Raw genomic sequence first — 19,938 nt, forward strand, 5'->3', positions numbered from 1 at the left:
TAGAATTTCTGTGACCTTGTTTGAATTTTTCATTTTTTTTTTTTTAAACTTTCCATTTCAAATGTGCACTGATTTCTGTTTGTGTTTCACCTGCTTATATTTCTGTCAGTCTGGGAACTCATTTTCGGCTGTGTAGATAATACTCCTGATTCTTTCTTGTGCTTTAAGTGTTCAGTGTCAGATTGGATGGGGCTTTGAACAATCTGTTCTAGTGAAAAGTATCCCTGACCATGACGTGAGGGTTGTAATTAGGTGATTTTTAAAGGTCCCTTTGAACATAAACCATTCTATGATTCAGTCTGTGATTCCGAAGAGTACAACTGAATTCAAGGCTGATTTCCACATTTTCAGTGTGGGACATTTTCATTGCTCTTGGATGCATGGTCCTGCATTTAGTCACCAAGTGAATCTTCTTTAGCAAATGGGGTAACTTTTGCAGATAAGTGTAGAACACAGGTTTCCAAGCTGCATATTCTATTCCACAAGTGGCTTCCTAATTGTAATATTATCAAAAAGTAATGGAACTGGCTTCTCCTAAATTTATGGTGGTGAAGTATGTTAAATTCCCATTGAACACATTAAATCGTATTTAATTTACATGGCTTTAATTGCCATGTGTCCTAAACATTCATGTGTGAAGGAGCAAGCAATCATGTGAGCCCTGTCAGGAAAGGTTTTATCCTGAGGAATGTATTTCTGGAGCTGGAATGGTTAAAGAAATTATGACTAAATGTTTTTGAGCTTGCTATTACTTGATTACCTTCTGAGGTAACCTAAACAAGAAATGTTATAGAATTACAAAGTTTGATCAAGATCTTATAAGCTTCTAAAGTACTTGGCCTTCCTTACTTGGTTTCATGAGCTGATTTAGGAGATAAAAAAATCAAATTGTGCTTTATGATAAAAACATGTGTTTCGAAAAATCAGCATTATTTTCAGTAATATTTTTTTCTGATGTGTGGCACAGAATGCATATATAATGGATTAGCTATATCTATTGCTATAAAACCTCATGAATTTCTGTCCTTTTTCCCTTTTCTTTTGTAGCCTTGGAGATATATAAAAATGAGACATTAGCTGAAGCTGTCTCTCTTAAAACTCCTGTTTAGTTTGCCACGTACTTATATTCTCAGCTTTGGGGATATATATATATATATATGCATATTTTCATATTAAAAAAGCACATGCATCTCTAAATAACTGATGGATGCATTTTTGTTGAAATACTCAGAAGACTGTTTTGTTTTTCTCTATGCTGTTTGTTCCCCATATTCTATTTTAATTCAAAACTTTTCCCTTGCTGTATATATTAGAGTGCTTATCAAAGCATAACTTCAGCTAATGACAGTACAGGTGTCATAAGAAATAATTCAGTTACAGCTTTAATAAGCTGTATATTTAATATATGCATACAGACTCAGTAGAAATTGCTCACGATTTTGCTCTGGTTATACATCAGTGTGTATATAAACCCAAAGCTTTATGAACTTTTGCTGTAACTCTTAGCCAGTAGCAGTGATGGGGCAAGTTAATTTTCATTTCCAACAGAAGATTTTCCTGCTGGGTTCATACTGCATTAACTGTTGTCACATCTATATTTTGTGTTTATAAATACATTGTATTTGTGAAAAGAGGTATATGTGAATGAAGTATAAGATATGAAAAAAATAAAGTCTGTACACCGACCCATGTGAATTGATTTAATGTGTCTCAGAAAACCTTGAGATACAAAATCATGCTCACAATACATTGCATCCTAAATGAAGCCAGTTACTTCTAATTTATGACTGCATTCCATGCATCTTGAAAGAACAGCTTCATTTGTTTATTACTTTATTAAATTTTAAGTTTTGCTGTGAGGAGTGAACATTTATACATCTAGTGGTTACCTCAGTTTGCGGAGTTTGGGTTGTTGAGGTTTGGGTAGGAGTTTTTACTCTTTGGTATGGTTTATCCATATCCAAGAATTGTATTGAGGAAAAAACCAGCCTGGGCCTCTGTAAGGAAATGTGTTCATCTGTTTTCACTGAAAAGCTGTAACACTTTAGTGACTTCAGAATCAAGTAAAGAAATAAAAAGTATTTTTCAGACAGAGCAGTACCCATTTGTACCTAAGAAAAACAGCCAACCCAAACTATACTACAAGACCTTACATATTTTATAAGGAACAGTATAATAAATACATGAGATTAGCCTCTATAGAAGATTTTTTGAGTTTAGCAGCTAAATTTTCAGTGTAGTGGCAGGTTACTACACAATAGCAGGCAGGGAGGAGGAAAGGTAGAGACTAAGATGGCCAGTATAGGACTCTGCAAGTGCTAGTAAGTACTTTTTGGGTTCAATTGACAAAAGCTTGTGCAGGAAAGCTAAATTTTCCAACCTGTTTTTGACCTGAGTGACTGGTTTCATATGAAGAAATTATGTGATTTTTTCTTCTTTTTTTTTTTCTCCTGTTTTATCCCATTTTAAACCTGTGAAAATGCATTTTAAAACTGCATTAGGTAAAAGTTTTCATTGCAAGTGCAGCCATTAGGCCCAATTCACTAACAAAATAAATACTAGCTATGATAATAGATGATAAAGAAAATAAATACTAGAAATTATGGAAAATAAATACTAGGTATGATACCAGATGATACTAGTTGATGATAGATGATACTAGTTTAGCTGTGTAACTTTATTTCATCCCATGTATCCGTGTGTGTAATACAGATGTTATTTGTACCATCACATTTCATTTTTTGCAAATATTACTAAAGTGTGCTGTGGAGATGAGCCTGCTTTCTGTGGTGATACCTTCCAATTTCTGTAGTTCTCCTCTCCTTTTTTATTTTTATGTTGCAAAGCTTGAAACTGTGAATGAAGGAAAGGGAAGGATATCTGGGTAGACGCTTTCTTTGAGATTTGATTTCTGTTCCAGCCTCTGACACAGACTATCTGTGTGAGAGGGAGATAATAATTTTAACCAAGTCTTCTGCAGCTGGTCTCTGATTAACTATATTCATTATTTTGGGAATCAGAGGCTAGGCTTTTGGAAATGCTGAGCATTCTTACAGCAGAAGTCCCTAAAAAGTGTGTATGGACCTATGCAATGCTAAACACTTAGAAAAAGTTCGCCTGTAGGCATCCCAGATTAGTAAATACTATATCTCATAGTGACCTAATCTCTCCTCTGTAAAATGAGATTATACTATATCTTCGTTCTTCCTGTCCTGTAAAAGAAATGAAAAGTTTGTGCATCTTTTGCGTGCTGTAGAGACGAACATGGCAGAAAAACACACAGGAAAAATAAGATGCTGATTTTAAAGAGAGATAAATTACATGAAGTCATGCCTGAAGTAGTGGCAGTAAAATACCACTGAATGAAGTTTCAGATTGTGAGAAGGAAGGAGGTTGTAGGTATTAAATTAAGAACTGTATCGTAAGATCTACCTAATGGGGGCTGAATTATGACTTTATAACCAACCTTTTACTTCTGAACTCATGAGCACTTTATTTTGTGCCTGCATATTCTTGTCATAGGGCCTTGCGGGCATGTGGAATTACACAAAACAATGTGCCCATTATTAATCTTTCAGATACATTATGTTGTCATACTAATTTATTCCTAATGTGTAAAGAATAAATAACATATTGAATAAGAGATGTACTGAGATCCATTTTCCCTCGTAACAGTAGCATGAAAGACTTTGGACCTTCAAATTTTAGTAATGTATGCCTGTTCAGAATTGTGCTTTATTTATTTTTGTGTATATGTACTTCCCTAAAATCAATTTTTGCTAGATGGACAAGTGTTTAAATTGCTGGTAGTCTTTATTTACTCTAAATTGCATATGCGTACCATTACTACATTTTGAGTTAGAAAAGCTAAACTTTAATAAAAGACAAAAGAGAGAAAACTTTTGAAAAGCTATATTAAGTTTTAGAGAGTCAAAAGCTAAGATATATTACACATTAATATAAACTTATTGGAGAATATATTTATATTTATCTCTATCTGTATATTCATATTTTGCTTGGTACTTTGCAAAGTGCCTTACCTAAAATCTAGAGTTAAATTATTATGAAAATAAAGAAGATATTTCATAGACATGGAGTACCTCACTTCTTGATACCAGTTCCTTTGTCAAAGGTAGCTGAGGCTCTTCTGTCATGGTGGTTGGGTTATTTTTGTTCTTTCATGGCTGCATAGCAGAGTTTTAAAAATTTTCTATCCGTTTTATGTTTTTTCAGCTGTCGTGACTGGTTGTCTTGTACCATTCCCCTTGAGTGTATGTGTGTATTTATGATTTTAAACAATAACATTACATGTCCAGATAGGGGTCCCATTAACTTTCTATTTCACTAGAAATTGGCAAAAATTTGCATCAAAAGGTTTAGTTTCATAAGTGATATTTTTTGTTGTTATTGAGTGGTGGTTGCTGCTTTCCTTTTCACCGTATTGTGAATTTTTCACCACTTTGCATGACAGAGCAAGAAAACAGCAATGCTCAGCTTCGCACATCATGTTTCTGAGAGGTTTTTGTGTAGTCTATATTTAAAGCAAAAAGATAAGAAAACAGATGTAAGCACTTATATGATGTGATTATAGGCAGGGGCATTTGACTGTCTCAAACTAAAGTTTTTTGTAAAAAGCATGTGAAACTTATTTGATTGGAAATATCAAGGAAGAATGGCTTAAAATTTCCTTGCAGCCTTTCCTAACTAGTGGGTCCCCTATAATAGAATCAAATAAAGCTAATTTGGAAGAGTCAGTTAAAATTAATTTATTGTTTTATTGGTTTTGTTCTTGTTTCACTGAGCAGTATATTAATCAATCCTGGAAACCACGTCAAGATTCAAGAAGGTACCTTAGGATTCTTCATTGCAAGTGATGCCAAAGAAGTAAAAAGGTAATTAATGCACTTTTATCCTTGAATATAAACAAATATATTTCATTTCAGTTTTTTTCTTTACATGTAAATGCTTGACCTAATTTTCATTATTATCTGTTTAAAATTTCTCAGGGGGGATTGGGTTGTTACTTTTGAACCAACTTATGTGCCTGAAGTTTTCTTACCTACAGTCCTAAATATCAAGGAAACAAAATTTGCAGCAGATATGAGAAGTAAAGAGGCTGGGGTTTTGAGTCCTCCTAGAAAATGTGAAATATTTTTATTTGTTTTCTCTATACTTATTTTGTCTCAGAGGAATTACTATGAGAGAGGAGGACAGGGATTACAGTTCTGTTAGTTTCAGGTTTAGAGGAGTTCTTACCTACATAGGCTTTAGCAAATTCTTGATGCAAGTTAGCTACTGTGTTCATTCTGTAATTGCATTAGAAAAATAATATTTATATTCTTGTAATTTTTCTTTAATGGAACTACAAACTCTATGTCTTCATAATAATAAATAAGGCTACGAAAGTGCATTATATCTCAACCATTGCAGACAACTTCACAGGCTCATTGTGCTTGGCTGTACTAGATTTGGGAAGAATGGAAAGGAGTTTTATGATATTGTGTGGAGGACCAAATGTGTGTACTCTTGTTTGTTAGGATTATAGTATGCTTGGAAGGAACAAAAGAGCAATGTGATAAAAGAATTTTTCAAAGAAAAATATTCAATGTCTCTGTGATTAAAAAAAAAAAAAAGAAGAAAAGGAATATTTGCAGCTGAGTGCTTCCCTATAATTTGTATTTTCATTATGAGTCATGCAATCAGCTTTTTACTGATATTCTCCATGGGTTTGGTATTTTAACTAAATCCTATACTTAAAATGATAAAGTATGCAAATGATACCCTTTATTAAGTTCCAACCTTTTAGGATTAAATATAGTGAAATAATACCTAACCAATGCACACTTGCCATGAACACTTAAAGCAAGTGAAAACACCAAAACAGTGGAATTAGAGAACTTGAATTCTATTTTTGTTGAAAGAGCTAAGATAGTTTTTGGCTAGGTGAAGCATACAGAACAGAGCAGCAGTGCTCCTGTCCTCTCACATCTGTGGTACCATCTCTGGAGTGTGTGCATCCTGCACTGCCCCAGGGACTCTGCCTTGCAGCATACAGTTCCTTTCCAATCTACTGCTTTTCTCCAGTTGAATATACAGAACTGTCTTTACTCAGCTTTACTGAGCTGCTAGTTTTCTTTCATTTATAAGCATTTTACACTCTCCAATGAACTTTTTCTCAGACTGCAAGTAAAATGGCATAGCATTTTTAACTGCTATGGTTAGGGAGAAATTGACTGTTATTAAGGAGTTTAGACAAATTTTTCACATCGTTCATCTAGCGTGTTTTATTTGACAGTGAGCTTGAAACAAGATTTCCAATTCTGCCCGGCTTTTGGCAGAAGACTTTGTTTAGAAATATCCAGCCACATTTAGAAATATCCTTGCCACATTTCTTAGCTGCTCTGTGCAAAGCAAATGGCGATCAGATGTGTTTCAACTAACAAAGCCAATTATGAAAAATGTTCATTTCACCCTTTGAGCTATGAATCAGAGTCAGAAATATGTTCTAAAATTGAGGTCTTTCAGACGGGAAAAATGATTTTTTAATAAGGCAAAATTAAAGGTGTTTTATACCTGAAATGCAAATTAAATTATTCTGGTTTTGTTAATGAAGACATTTCAGCTCCCTTAAGCTATTCATATTTATGTATCCCACGATGAAATAAAACATACGATGTTCAATTACTCTTTCTGTTAGAATCACTTTTGCATTTGTAGAAGAATAGTTTCCCATAAGAAGCAATTATACCTAGGTAAATAGCAACAATTATGCCTAGTTAAATAGCTTCACATAAAATCTTGACTGTTTAAATGTAATACAAACTACATGAATTGCATCTTCATTATTCTTGATTCATTTACATGTTACCACTAGCATCAGAAATCCACTTTCTTCAAATCCGCTTAATTCACCCCAATTATCTAGAATAATTTTATTACAGCAATCACTTCAGGTATTTATTCTTTAATTTGGACATAGGATTGAAGGTACCCTTTAGGACAGTTGTCCTGCAGTGAACTTCAGAAACATGATCTCTAGAAATGACCAATATCCAGTTTGTGTTATGAAGTTTTTGTGAGGAACTATTTGTGGTAGTTGATTGTTGTTTAATAAAGGGGCTCTACAGCTGGACTGGGGAGAAATTGTAAAAATTTGAGGCAGTTTTCTCCTCCTGGCTTATATCTTGACATCAACTCATAGTTTGAAAAATATTTTCTTCTCATTTCCTTGGAGGTAGTTTATATTCTTTTTGGTGGAATGTGAATATCTTGAAGACCAGAAACATTCTTCAGCAAAGTATACATGCTCAGAGAAGGCTTTTTCCTTTCATATTTTGCATCTTGGAAATACTAAGGCAGTTTCACAGCCTGAAAGAGTAATCCTCCTGGAAGTTTCTTAGAGAAATAAGGGACTTACATTTTCCATTGGTAGCTTCATACTGTATTGATTTTAGAAATGTTAATAGCATTCAGTGTGGTCTCCCTGCAATTAAAATTTGTATTTAAACCGATATGAAGCATCGATGTGATTCATCTTTTGTGTGTTAGACCTGCTGTCTTTCTCCTGATGGGTCACTTAACCGCCAGTATAGTTCTACCTGTGGTGGCCATGCTATAGTTAATCTAGAAGGAATAGTAGCAGTCATCCTGGCTGCAGTGCCAAAGGCTGTGTTTAATCAGAGGCTGTGTATTAATATTGGTTTGGATTTTGGTTTTTTTCATATTTTGGACTGTAGATTGTTTTGTTTCAGTGGCCTCCCAACTGTTGTACCAATCCAACCATCCCGTACCGTCAGCAGAATTGGTTGCAAAGTGGGGGCTTTTCCTCTTACTGCCAAATTGTATTGAGAAATATGCAATGAGAGGGGGTTAGGGAACATAGGCAGGGAGCTGACCTATCCTGAATGTGGACAAGTGCAGGGATTTTCATCAGGTTAAAAATTATGTTTAATTTGCTATGCCAGCAAGAATCCTGGTAAACTGTGAATGTCCTGCTAGAGTCCAGCTGGGTGATTGTCATGAAATGTGTCGTGGCAGCCTCATGTGGCATGTTGACTTGGCGGTCATGATTGAACTCTTCTATAGGCAGTCTGATGCATATTTATTAAATGAGAAATTTTAAAAAATCTTATCTAAAATAAAAAGGTTATCCTTTCTCACTTCCTTAATTCTCCTTGTGCTGGCATGGGGCATCGACAACTTCCCTGTGCAACCTGTTCCAGTGTCTCACCACCCTCACAGACAAGATCTTTTTCCTAATATCTAGTCTAAATGTACTCTCTTTCAATGTAAACCCATCCCCCCTTGTCCTGCTGTTAGATGCCCTCATAAATAGTCTTGCCCCATCTTACCTGTAAGTTCCCTTCAGGTACTGGAAGGCCACACTTGGGTCACCCAGAAGCCTCCTCTTTTCCAGACTGAACAATCCCAATTCCCTCAGCCTTTCCTTGTAGGGGAGGTGCTCCATCTCTCTAACCATCTTGAGGGCCCTCCTGTGCACTCACTCCAACAGGTCCATGTCCTTCCTGTGCTGGGGACCCCCAACACTGCAGATGGGGTCTCACCAGAGTGGAGCAGAAGGGCAGAGTCTCCTCCCTTGTCCTGCTGGCCAAGGGGCTTTGGATGCAGCCCAGGACACATTTGGCTCTCCGGGCTGTGAGTGCACATTGCTGGCTCATGTCCAGCCTCTCATCCACCAGCACCCCCAAGTCCTTCTCGGCAGGGCTGCACTGATGTGCTCTTCCCCCTGGATTGATACTGGGGGTTGCCCTGACCCTGCACTGGGGTCTTGTTTAACCACATGAGGTTCCCAAGGGCCCAATTCTTGAGCTTGTCCAGGTCCCTCTGGATGATATCCTGTCTTTCAGGTGTGGCAACAGCACCACTCAGCTTGGCGTCATCTGAAAATTTGCTGAGGGTGCACTTGATGCCTCTGCCTTTGCCATTAATGAAGGTATTAAATAACAGTAGTCCCAGTATAGATCCTCAAGGGATCCTCTAGTGCCTGGTGGGACTCTGAGCCATTGACCACTACCCTCTGGATGTGACCATTCAACCAATTCCTAATTCACCCAACAATCCCACCCATCGAATCCATCACTCCAGTTTGGAGAGAAGGATGTTGTGGGGGGGGGGGACCATGTCAAAGGCTTTACAGAAGTCCGGGTAAATGACATCTGTAGCCCTTCCTTATCCACTGATGTAGTCACTCCATCGTAGAAAGCCACTGGTTGGTCAGGCAGGATTTTCCCTTGGTGAAGCCATGCCAACTGTCTTGAATCACCCCTCCATCCTCCATGTGCCTTAGCACAGCTTCTGGGAGGATGTGTTCCATGATCTTTCCAGGCACAGAGGTGAGGCTGACAGGCCAGTAGTTCCCTGGATCATCATTTCTACCCTTATTAAAGATCAACGTATAGTTTTCATCATACAACAATGATCAACAACCTGAAAAATTGGCACAGGGTGCTAGACAGTCTTTAAAAAAAATCACCGTGGTATAGCCGATAAGAACAAAAAATTCATTATATATATTTTTTTTGTGACAAAATCCATTGGATGTTCTTTTTTCTAAGATGAAAGACAAATGAACTAATACACTGTGGTGTACATGTCATCCATTCTTCCAATTACTTTTCAAATAAAAGTGTATTAAAAGAAACACTGATTTGGAGTCTTATATTTGAAATTAATGGTCTTGCAGCAAATATTTCCTACTTTACATGTCTAAACCTTTTCAAAGATAAAAGAAATTAGTGTTGGGGCATTTCGTTAATTGGTCACTTTAGCAAGAGGAAATATGGGACTAATTTCATTTACATGGATTAAGAAATGTGTCAGTTTTTCCATTCTGTCTCTCTAGGGCATATTTTTACTGCAAGGCCTGTCATGATGACATCACGGATCCCAAAAGGATAAAAAAATGTGGCTGCAAACGGCGTAAGTAATATTTCTATCCCTCCCTTCCTCTCCTTTTCATGAACTGTTCAGCCCTGAAGAGTACCTGTACATGTGTTTACATGTTTTGCACATTGGTACAGAAAAACTAAGAAATAAATGCATGGCAGCATAGTAAGTGCTATTTGGGTTTCTGAAGTCCGTATGTTTTTATTATACTTCACACCACTCAGACCTGTGTCAGTAAATTAAAGTCCAAAGCTAACAAAACCTGAAGAATTAAGTCAAGCTAGATCTAAATGTGGAGGTTTCTGAGTTAAGAATTAGCCAACAGTGAAGTTTTTCTCTCATTTGTAACATGCAGAAATTAATTTCAATAGTTTTCTGTTAAGTAAAGAACTTCTATCTGTCTTGGTGAACCAGATTCTGCAAAAGAAGAAACTAGGGAATTATACTCTATCATATAGCTATTGAAATAAATTTTTGTTGAAATAAATTAAAAGTTTTACTGGAGGAAAGGGTTGTCTGGAAGAAATTAAATGTTAGCGCCTCTGACACATATCCTCTTTAGCTATAATGCTAATATTAGGTTAAGTTCTTAAACTGGACAGTTTTTTATGAAGCAGTAATTGAGTTTTCGAATGGAGATCAGACTTTGCATCTGCATTTCTATAAATATATAGCAGTCAGCATTTTACCTATATATACTTTGAAAGGACCTTTTCCAGGAACTATCACAACCACATTTTGGCCAAAGATGTGTTTGACCCATGCTTATTTGTAATACCGATAGCAAAATGATTTAGGAATCAATTCTCATTGAATATATAAATATTTATGTGCATTCCATGGTGTTCTGCCATGAAAAAGATCATTCAGTTCAAAGTACTGATTAGGTAAATTGAAAGATATCAGAAGAATTTGATCATGCCTATTTTACTGTTACTTTTAAAAGGGAAAAAACTCTCTTATTTATTTCTTGAGTCTGCGTTATCAGTGCACTATTTTAGAGGATGGAAGAAAGCCTAAGCTGAACATTCTCTGCCTTTTGGAGTGCCTGAAATGGATTAATTCTTTAAGATCATTTTAAAAAGAAAAAATTTATCACTGGAGATTTTTTAAAAAACTCCTGTCCTCCAAAACACCAAGAGTGTGGAACAATAGTATGATAGCGAGAAAGCAGCTGGAACTGACAGAAAATGGTATTTATCTTCCCAGTAGCCACAAGGAGAGCAAAGCACATGGAAAGCATGCCTGATGTGGAAGGAATGTATGCATTGCCTAACATATTGGAAAAAAATTGTTCAAGAACAGTTTATCCATGTGAGAATGTGACCTTTGAACTGCTGCCAAAGCCAATGAGTCTGCTGAGTAAGTTCTGGTAAAGCCAGTTACAGATGCCTCAGGGTGCCTGTAACTCTCAAATGAAATCTTTTATCCAAATTACTCAACAGTTAAAGAGAAATATGTTACCTGTTTAATTTTATCTGGTTCTGTCAGGAAAAAAAAAAAAGACCTATTTTATTTCTATTTTCTTCTCTATTCCTCCTTCACATGGTGTATGCTTTTTAAACATGTCCTGCTTAAAAAAAAAATAAGTCCCAAAGATCTCGCAGTTTAATGTGAGATCTACAGTTTTCATTGTCATGTTAGAAGATAGGAATCAGGAACTCACATTATAAAGGTTAAGAGCCCTTTATTATACATTAATGAGAATCAAAGTAGCTTTCTCAGTACTTTGAGACCTGGGAGGAGACAGGGTATGACCCAGCCAACACAATGGATATTGTCAGCAGTAAGGCCATGGAGAGGCAAGAGTAACAACTTCTGTAAGGTGCAGTCGGAAAGGTTACAAATGGCATGGTCACACATATCAGTCCAATAAATGAAAAGGTGTTGGGCAGATAACAAACAGAATGATTGAGTTAGTGAGGCAGAAGAAAGAGGTGGCTGTCCGAGCTGGTTCAGTGAGCACTGAACACTAAGGAGGGAATGCTCTGAGTCAGGTGAAAAGTAATGATCAGTGAGAATAAAATCTTAAATTTCTCTTTCATTGTCTCCCCTCTCCTCAGTCTGCCCTCTCTCCTCCTGTTTCCTAGGCATGCAAGAGGTAACAGATACCATGATAGCAGGGAGCCTTTAGTAGAGCTGAGAACAGCTTTCAATGAGGAGCATGCTCACAGGTGTTAGAAATAAGGCAATTGCTTTGCTTTTAAAGAGCTGTCAGTCAGCAGAAAAATTAAATGAAAAATTTCATCAGTAATTAGTGATTTTTGGTTCTCAAATTTGGTTGACAATTTTGAGATCCCTTTTATGGGATCTGCTTTTTGGGTTTGGTTTTGTTTTTAAGGTAAGTCTTAAGTGCAGTCTGTTATTCACATAAAATATTTTAGCTTTCAAATCACTAATCACTTTTGAAAAACCTTAGATGTGTTATCCATCTGTAAATGATGCAAATCATTGGTCTTAAAAATGCAGTTCTAACCAAAACAAAGCATAAATTGAGAAAACTTTTCCCCTGTTGAGTTAGGAAGCTGTCAACTGCTCTGTCAACATCTAATAGATTACTATGTCAATTTGATTTTCAAGACATTGCACACATATGTATCTACACAGATCTATATGATAAATAACATACTTTAATGAGTGAGTAACATAGTAATTAGAAGCAGCAGAATGTGGAAAATATGTAAGATGAAAGGAAAGGCTGTATATAAAAATATTGTCACATTCAGGTGAATTAAATGTGAAAGAATGTCTTTACATGGAAAACTTAATTATGGTGGCATTAATTAATGCAGCTTCCCATAACACTTTAAACCCACATTCTTTAATAATGTATCTGAGGTTGCACTTCAATTTAGATACTTTCTGAATATTAGCTTGGGGTATTGTTGGGGTCTAAACGTGAGTCTGACCTACATAGCCATTTGTCCAAACTTATTAGGCCTAATATTAATAATTCAGGGAAGATCAGTACTTTCTACAAGGCCAGGGATAATTCATGTAATCCTGCTTTTGTTTTGCAGTTTCTTTGCCATCCTTTTCTCCTTACCCATCCCCACTCCCTGAATAACACATAAACACTGATGGCATATTTTCCAAAGAAATACTTGTGTGGGAATTTTATTTGCAGATTGTCAATTTTTTTTAATGTTTTCAATCTCTTTCCTATACCATTTAACTGTAGTTTTTGCAGCAAGAGGCCAAATATATGTATATATTTATATAAAACACAACCACGTTGGGATGAAATCTCTAAACTGGATGACCTGTTCCTCCTGTTTCTTCCATTTTGTGCAACAGCTGTGGTCTAATTATCTATATATTTTTTCCAGTGACAGTGCTTGCTGTGAACGGTGGGGGTTGAACCCCAGAGGGGACATATCATGTGTACGTTGATGTGTTTGAAGGAATTTCTTGTAATCAATGACAATTGACAAACTTTTGATTTATTTTTCCTCTTGCTGCCTTGGAACACGGCCCCTACTATATTTTAACTGCACACTGATAGTGATCTATTGTGAGTAAAAATGGGTTCCCTGTAGCCCAGAGTGCGGTCCAACCTGTCTTTCTCTAGCAGAGAGTATTTTTGTTCAGTATTTTGGTTCTTTTCTTTATTTATGTTGCATGTAGCAGTGACGTCATACCCACAAGTTTCTCATCGTTTACACCAATGGAGATTAGGGTGACGTTGAAGAAAATACAGCAGTTTCCCCCTCTTCCACCTATTTGCCCCTTTTTTCCACAAGCTCACATTTTATCCCTATTTGAAAATGAGATCTTGGCAAAAGTTTCCTTGAAATTATTCTAGAGATATCTCATGAATTTTTAGGGATATTGGTTAGGCTGGGGTAATTGCCACTATAGCACTGTTTGCCTGGTTAAGTACAATTCAACTGTCAGATCCTTGTTCAGTTTTTTGGTACTTTGTCCTTTCCATTGCACAGCTGACACAAAGAGTAACACAGCAGTTTTTTAGTGTCCATATCTAACTTTTTTCTTCCCAATGACGGAAAAAAAAAGAGTTATGGGGGAAAGCCAGACAATGAATTAAAAATGTGGCTTTTAATGTATAAACCCAGAGATATCTTCAACAGGAAACAAGCTGCACTGATTATTTTCCTGAGCTTGCTGGTCATTAGTTACATAAGAAGACACACACTGACTTTTCAGGACCTTAGCTGTAAGATTTTACATTATTATTTTATACAGAATATGAACTTTATGGACCACTTCATGTCAATCTAGGTCATACCACTTAGAAGTGTACAGAATCTGTGAAGGCTCTCGTCAGCCACTTTCAGTGTGTACACTTGTGGTAAACACAGCATTGGGGACATGGAAAGAATTTGCTGCCTAGAAATACAAGTGTTGCAAAGAAATGTCCTGATTATATGGGCTTGTTCTTTCAAAGAGCAAGGGGAATCGAGTTATCTCATAGCTGCAGTGCAGAGTTGCTGTGCCAGATTGAGGATGTAACTTTACTGTGTAACTGCAGCTATTCTAAGTAAAGGAGGCCATGAAACTTAAACATTTTACTAGGTGTTCTGAATTTATTGTGTGAAAACACTTCAGGTCTTAATCAGGATTGAGATATTTTTTCCCTCTCAGCTCTATACTCTGTAGGACCTAGCAAAGAATCAAGGAAAAATTTATGCTCTTGATAAAGTGGTGGCCAACTTGAAATTATGGTGGCCTGCATTATGGTTATCATTTTTTACTATTTATTTTATTGTTGTGCCTGCAAACTACACTAAAGGATTGAGATGCTGTTGTGGAAGAAAATATTCAAGGATAGAACAGAAATTTCTCCAAACATCTTTTTTAGCCAGTAGAATGACACAGCAGAAAGATGAAGCAGCATGAAAAAGGCACATTGTGAAACAGGTCAGCATGATAAGAATCAATAATAAAACATAACCTAATTTCTATGGATGAAATGGTGAATCCTATTGACTTTGAGGTGAAATGCTGGAAGTAATCTGGATTTATCTGAAGCAATATATTTATTTCAAATATGATCCTGTGTTGAGACCTTTCTGAACTAAAGAAATTTGTTTAAATAGTAATAAATAAACAAATAAAGGAGTTATTCATGCTGTGAAAGAACTAGAAAAGAAAAGGTCATGTAGTTTTGATTTGTTTTTTTCCATTTCCCCAATAGCTTCAGTTTGTTCAGCAATGCAGTTTGCTTTGTGAGTACACTGGCTGAGAGTCTTCTTTGAGGTAATGAAAGAAAGGTCGTGATCAGATTTGAAAATTAAAATGAATTGGTCTATAAATGTGCCATTACATCAAAATCCGTGAGTCATTCTTATATCAACTAAATTAGGGAAAAATGTCCACTCAGATCTCCTGCTGTTTTTACAATTTTGACATAGAACAGCACCATGTGAATTGGAGCAAACAAGTAACCAGTTGTCTTTGATGGCAAAAATTGCAAGACAGTAAGCAAGCTCACTTTTTTTGTCTTGAAGTTGTCTTGTAAAAATTAAATAATGGAGAGATATCCTTGCCTGTTGTGTTAAGGTCAATAAATTCTCACAAATAGTTTAAGGTACACTGCTGTACTTTTCAGGAAGCTGAAACTGTGCTGGGGAAAGTCCTGTCTGTGTTTCAGTCTCATGATGCTAACCAGCATTGCTGAGAGGCGATCACATCGGTCTGGTCGCCCTTTAATGCTGATGATTTTTCACTCATAGTTTGGATCATGAGAACTTGATGAATTGAAATGACACTGTGCATTTCCAATTCTAAAGTGTATTGGAACATTTTTTGTACCATTCGGTGGTCAGGAAACTTCCCGTTCCTGCTCCTAAGCAGCTGCTGCCTGAGAGAGATCCACTAGATGTCCTCGGAGCTCCACTCTGGCTAGGGCTGAGCCCAGGGAAAAGCGCCGTAGTGACGGGAGCAGTACCAGGATGGGGTACAGCCTATGGTTTAAAAAAAGAAAATCAGGAAAGAAGAAGGGATACTTTGTTCCGCTTTCTTTAAAGAAAAAGAAAAAAAAAAAAAACGAGAAAAAGAAAAAGGAGCTGTTCCTTGACATTTTAGGGAGAGAATAATCTGAAGTTTCCTTTGCTTATTTTTGCAGCTGGAAATATTTCCCATTACTGTTTGTGAACTCTAAGTAACACTTCAGATCCAGACAATCTACACATTTTAAGTGTACTTTTTTGACTGTCTGAGATCAGAAAGTAAGGTATTGTGAGAAGCTTAGACATCTAGGGACCTATTCTTTCTTCTATAGAATGGAAGGCTACTGCCTTCTGAGAAAAATTACATCTAAAAGTTTCTAAAAGTATTTATTTACTTTATAAGTAATTGAAAGAAATTTTTCTCTCCTTTTTCTCTTAATGAGTAGTTCATATAGGCCTTGTTTTGTAAATTATTTAAGCAGTCTTATCTTCATGTCCATTAAAACTTCCCCTGATATTTTTACTGATTAGTTTACAAATGCTGTGTGATTGTCATCATATTAAGTAGAAGGATCTGTTCTTTTTTTTTTTTTTCTATTTATTATACAATTGAAAATAGGGAAGTAGTTTCCTTTATGTCCCAACTTACATTTTCATCAGTATCAAATAACAATTCTATTTAACATTTATAACACATCTAGGAATACAAATGAGTTGATTCTTACACAGATTCTACAGGTGTCAAATAAATTTAACACTCACCCAGAGGCTGTTCTTAAGGTCCCCCTGTCTCTCTGATGATTCCCATTTTCTGTTAATGTTTATGGAAGTTTTCTAGAAAATGCTATGTGTGTGGCTGAACCATTTAAAATCATTTCTGTCCTGTCTTTGATCTTGTCACTAGTCATCCCTACTAATAATGTGTGTTTTGTTTTATTTAAAATAAGTATTGTATTTGGTATGAATGTAACTGACTATAAAGGAATGAAGAGTAACAGCATGTTTTCTTTCCAAAAGTTATTGCTCTGATATGCAGTTGCTTATATACTGGTTGAAACCCTTATAGCAAGTCCTTTCTGCTACTTATATTTCCAGGTCCAAGCCTGTTTCCTGCATGTAAATGATGTGAAATATTCAAATGATGATGCATGATCTCCAGAACAACTGACAATAATAGTTAAAAACAGTCCCTGAGGGGCATTGCTTTTGAGAAACGCCATCATGTCCTTCCCCTATTGAAGAGAAGGCCTTAAATTTCCAACTTTATTGGTTTAAGTCTGATGAAAATGATACTGAAAGTTTTCCTTCCCAGCCTTCTTTGCCCTTAAGGATGATTCTTTTTAATTTTCATAAATGTGTCCTTTCCTATTATTGACTGTTGACAAGATATGGCCGGAAGTAAATGAAAACCAGGGACTGTTACTTACCAATGACACAGCAGTTGAGAATTCCTGAGCAGTGTGTTTTGCTACAGTGTTTGATTAGAAAAAGTCCTTCAAAACAGCTATAATTACAGCAAAATGGGCCTGCCTTTTACCTCACCTACTGTTAGTGTGTCTCACAAATGCCCTTTATTTTTCTTTCATTTCCTTAAAAAATAAGAAAGTAGGCATACTGGAAAGACTGTCACACCTTTGGTAACTTATTTCACTTTTCTTTTGCTGTCCAACTTTTCAACTTTAAAGAACATGTTGGGAAGAATTAGACAGAGGGAAAACATGGGAAAATGCTGTTTTGAATTTTCTGTGTAGTTTGAATGTGTATGCATCAAAAGCTGCAGTGGAAACCTTCTTACTAAAAGCCAAGCTCTGAGGAATGATGTACCATGCAATGAACAAGCCTGATGCTGCATGATGAATTTCTGAACAGCTGTAAGATAACTCTACTAGGATGCTAAAAGAACATGGCATTAGTCATGTGAGCAAAGTTTTAGAGGAATGGAGTCGCTGCTGAAGAGATCACTCATTCATCTCCCTCAATGCCTGTTTTCCACAATCATAATGTTACCCTTGCTTGACAAGTATACTGTATGGCAAGCCATCAAGGCCTTAGAACAGGACTTGACCCATTTGAGTGATTTCAATCCCTCTTTCCTGGTGACTGTGGGATTAAGAAACTGGAAAAAAAAATTCTTTTAAATTTAATGTCATTATCATAATGCAAAAAAGACATCCTAAACTGAAGGTACAGGCCAGAGAAACATTACCTTTTTTTTGCATTCACTTTTAAGGTTTTGTTTTTGCCTGTCAGTGTTGTTTTGTTTTTAGTATAATTGAGTCAGTTCAATCTAAACCATTACCAAAAGTTGGTTCAGTGCAACATGTGAAACAATCTAAATGGCCTTTGGATTTCTTGAGACGTAAACATACCTGATTCAGATGACATAAAAATTGCAGGATGGTGATTATACGTGCATTTATGAAGTAGGATGCTGTATATTTCCAGAAACACATAACAAGGATATTCGGATGACTGAAAGATAAAAATGTTTTGTCTAACCTGTTTTGGAATTAACATGTAGTTCTACATTCAGTTATTTTGTTCTTGATTGACTTTTGTATCCAGAGCAAAAAACATGCCAATGATTGGTTCAGCATGTTTCAGTGGACCAATGCTTTGTGTCCTTTTGGTGATGCCTTATTTGTGAACTGATCTTAATGTCAAGCATATTTACCATTTTTAGTTTTGTCTCTTATATGGGCAAATTTTGGTATTCTGTCAAGAGTTAATTTGAATTCCTGAAGATACAATGTAAGCAAAGTAATTTTTTTGGAAAATTTTATTAGTATCTTGTAACTCTTTAATAATGTGTGATTAATTGCAGTAAAGGAGTTCCTTGGCACAGTTTAATACAGACAAATTGTTATCATACATTTAAGAATAAATATATTTATATATGTATATATATGTGTGTATATGTGTAATGCATATGTGTGTATGAGCGTGTGTATGTAAGAATATATGTGTATGTGTGTTTTTGTGGGTGTATACATACATATATATATATTTATATATAAAGAAATCTCTGATTTTTACAGGAAACAGGATAGACCAAAAGTATCTAATGGACTAGCAACTGTTGTTGTCACTTTAACCCAATGGTATTAATTGTGCCAAGGGAAAACTATATTCTTAGAATTCTGTGCTTTTACTGTGTTCTATTTTGATCCAAACACTTGACTGTAAACAGTAATTCTTCCCCATGACTGCGGTCACCCTCTAAGACTGAATAGAAATAAAGAGCAATTTATCTTTTGCCCTGCTTCTAATGTACAGCCAAAGTGTTATCAATAATCTCATTGCATTTTTTTTTCCTGGGTCAAGACTGTTAACATTAACTAAGGCCTGTATTAAATCCCTTAAATTACCTTCCAGCTGCCTTGTTATATATATAACCTTGCCATTAACCTGCTGCTCTTCCTCTCCTCCCATCCAACACATGGTTATAGCCAAGATGTCCATCTACAAGAGAATGAGACTGGCATGTTGTTTTGATTGCGGACGCTCTGAGCGTGACTGCTCTTGCATGTCAGGCAGTGTACATAGTAACATGGACACCCTTGAGAGAGCCTTCCCACTTTCTTCTGTCTCTGTTAATGATTGCTCCACCAGTTTACGTGCCTGTAAGTTTTAACACCAACACATGCTGTTCCATGTCTGTGGTGTCTGTGGTATCATCCCCGTCTTGTGTCGTGCATTATAGTCTGTGAGTTTTACTGGGCTGATGCTTTTTTAAAAAATCAACCCCAAATTTGATTACAGCTCTGTATTTATATTTCTGTTTTTATTTTTAATGCAAAAAAATGTAAATCATTATTTTGCTTTGTGTGCTCTTTATGAAGCATCCTCTTGCAATAGCCTGCAGGACCTTAGTACTGCAGTGTGGTGACACCTTTTCTATTTGATTAATACAATACAAATTGTCATTAATTAAACAAGAAGTGCTTCAGTGGAGGACCAGGCCTGTGTCTTAATCTGTGACTGGTGCCAAGTGGGTAGCTTTAATAATGCTGGCACTAAAGCACCACGCAATGGGCAGTGGATAAATATACAGGATAAAACGTAGTAGCTGAACTGTAGTAGCTGGAACTCTATTCTGTGCTGCCACTTTTATCATTAA

General features: G+C 36.1%; 1 protein-coding gene across 50 annotated transcripts in view; it reads left to right on the forward strand.

Annotated features, from left to right (window-relative positions):
• KCNMA1 (potassium calcium-activated channel subfamily M alpha 1) overlaps window positions 1-19,938 on the forward strand; it is a 439,218-nt gene that overhangs the window by 327,406 nt on the left and 91,874 nt on the right. For 16 of the 50 annotated variants that reach the window (XM_008642831.2, XM_008642837.2, XM_017746227.1 and 13 more), the window contains 2 exons: window positions 4,806-4,892; window positions 9,863-9,939. In XM_008642831.2, coding sequence (XP_008641053.1) covers window positions 4,806-4,892; window positions 9,863-9,939 — 164 coding nt within the window. Of the gene's footprint in view, window positions 1-4,805; window positions 4,893-9,862; window positions 9,940-11,115; window positions 11,269-13,411; window positions 13,421-19,267; window positions 19,442-19,938 lie in introns of all 50 variants that reach the window. The other 34 variants (XM_008642826.2, XM_017746225.1, XM_017746226.1 and 31 more) reach the window with 6 other exon arrangements.

Source organism: Corvus brachyrhynchos, unplaced genomic scaffold, assembly GCF_000691975.1.
Source record: "Corvus brachyrhynchos isolate BGI_N302 unplaced genomic scaffold, ASM69197v1 scaffold279, whole genome shotgun sequence".
In the NCBI taxonomy this organism is placed as follows: domain Eukaryota; kingdom Metazoa; phylum Chordata; class Aves; order Passeriformes; family Corvidae; genus Corvus; species Corvus brachyrhynchos.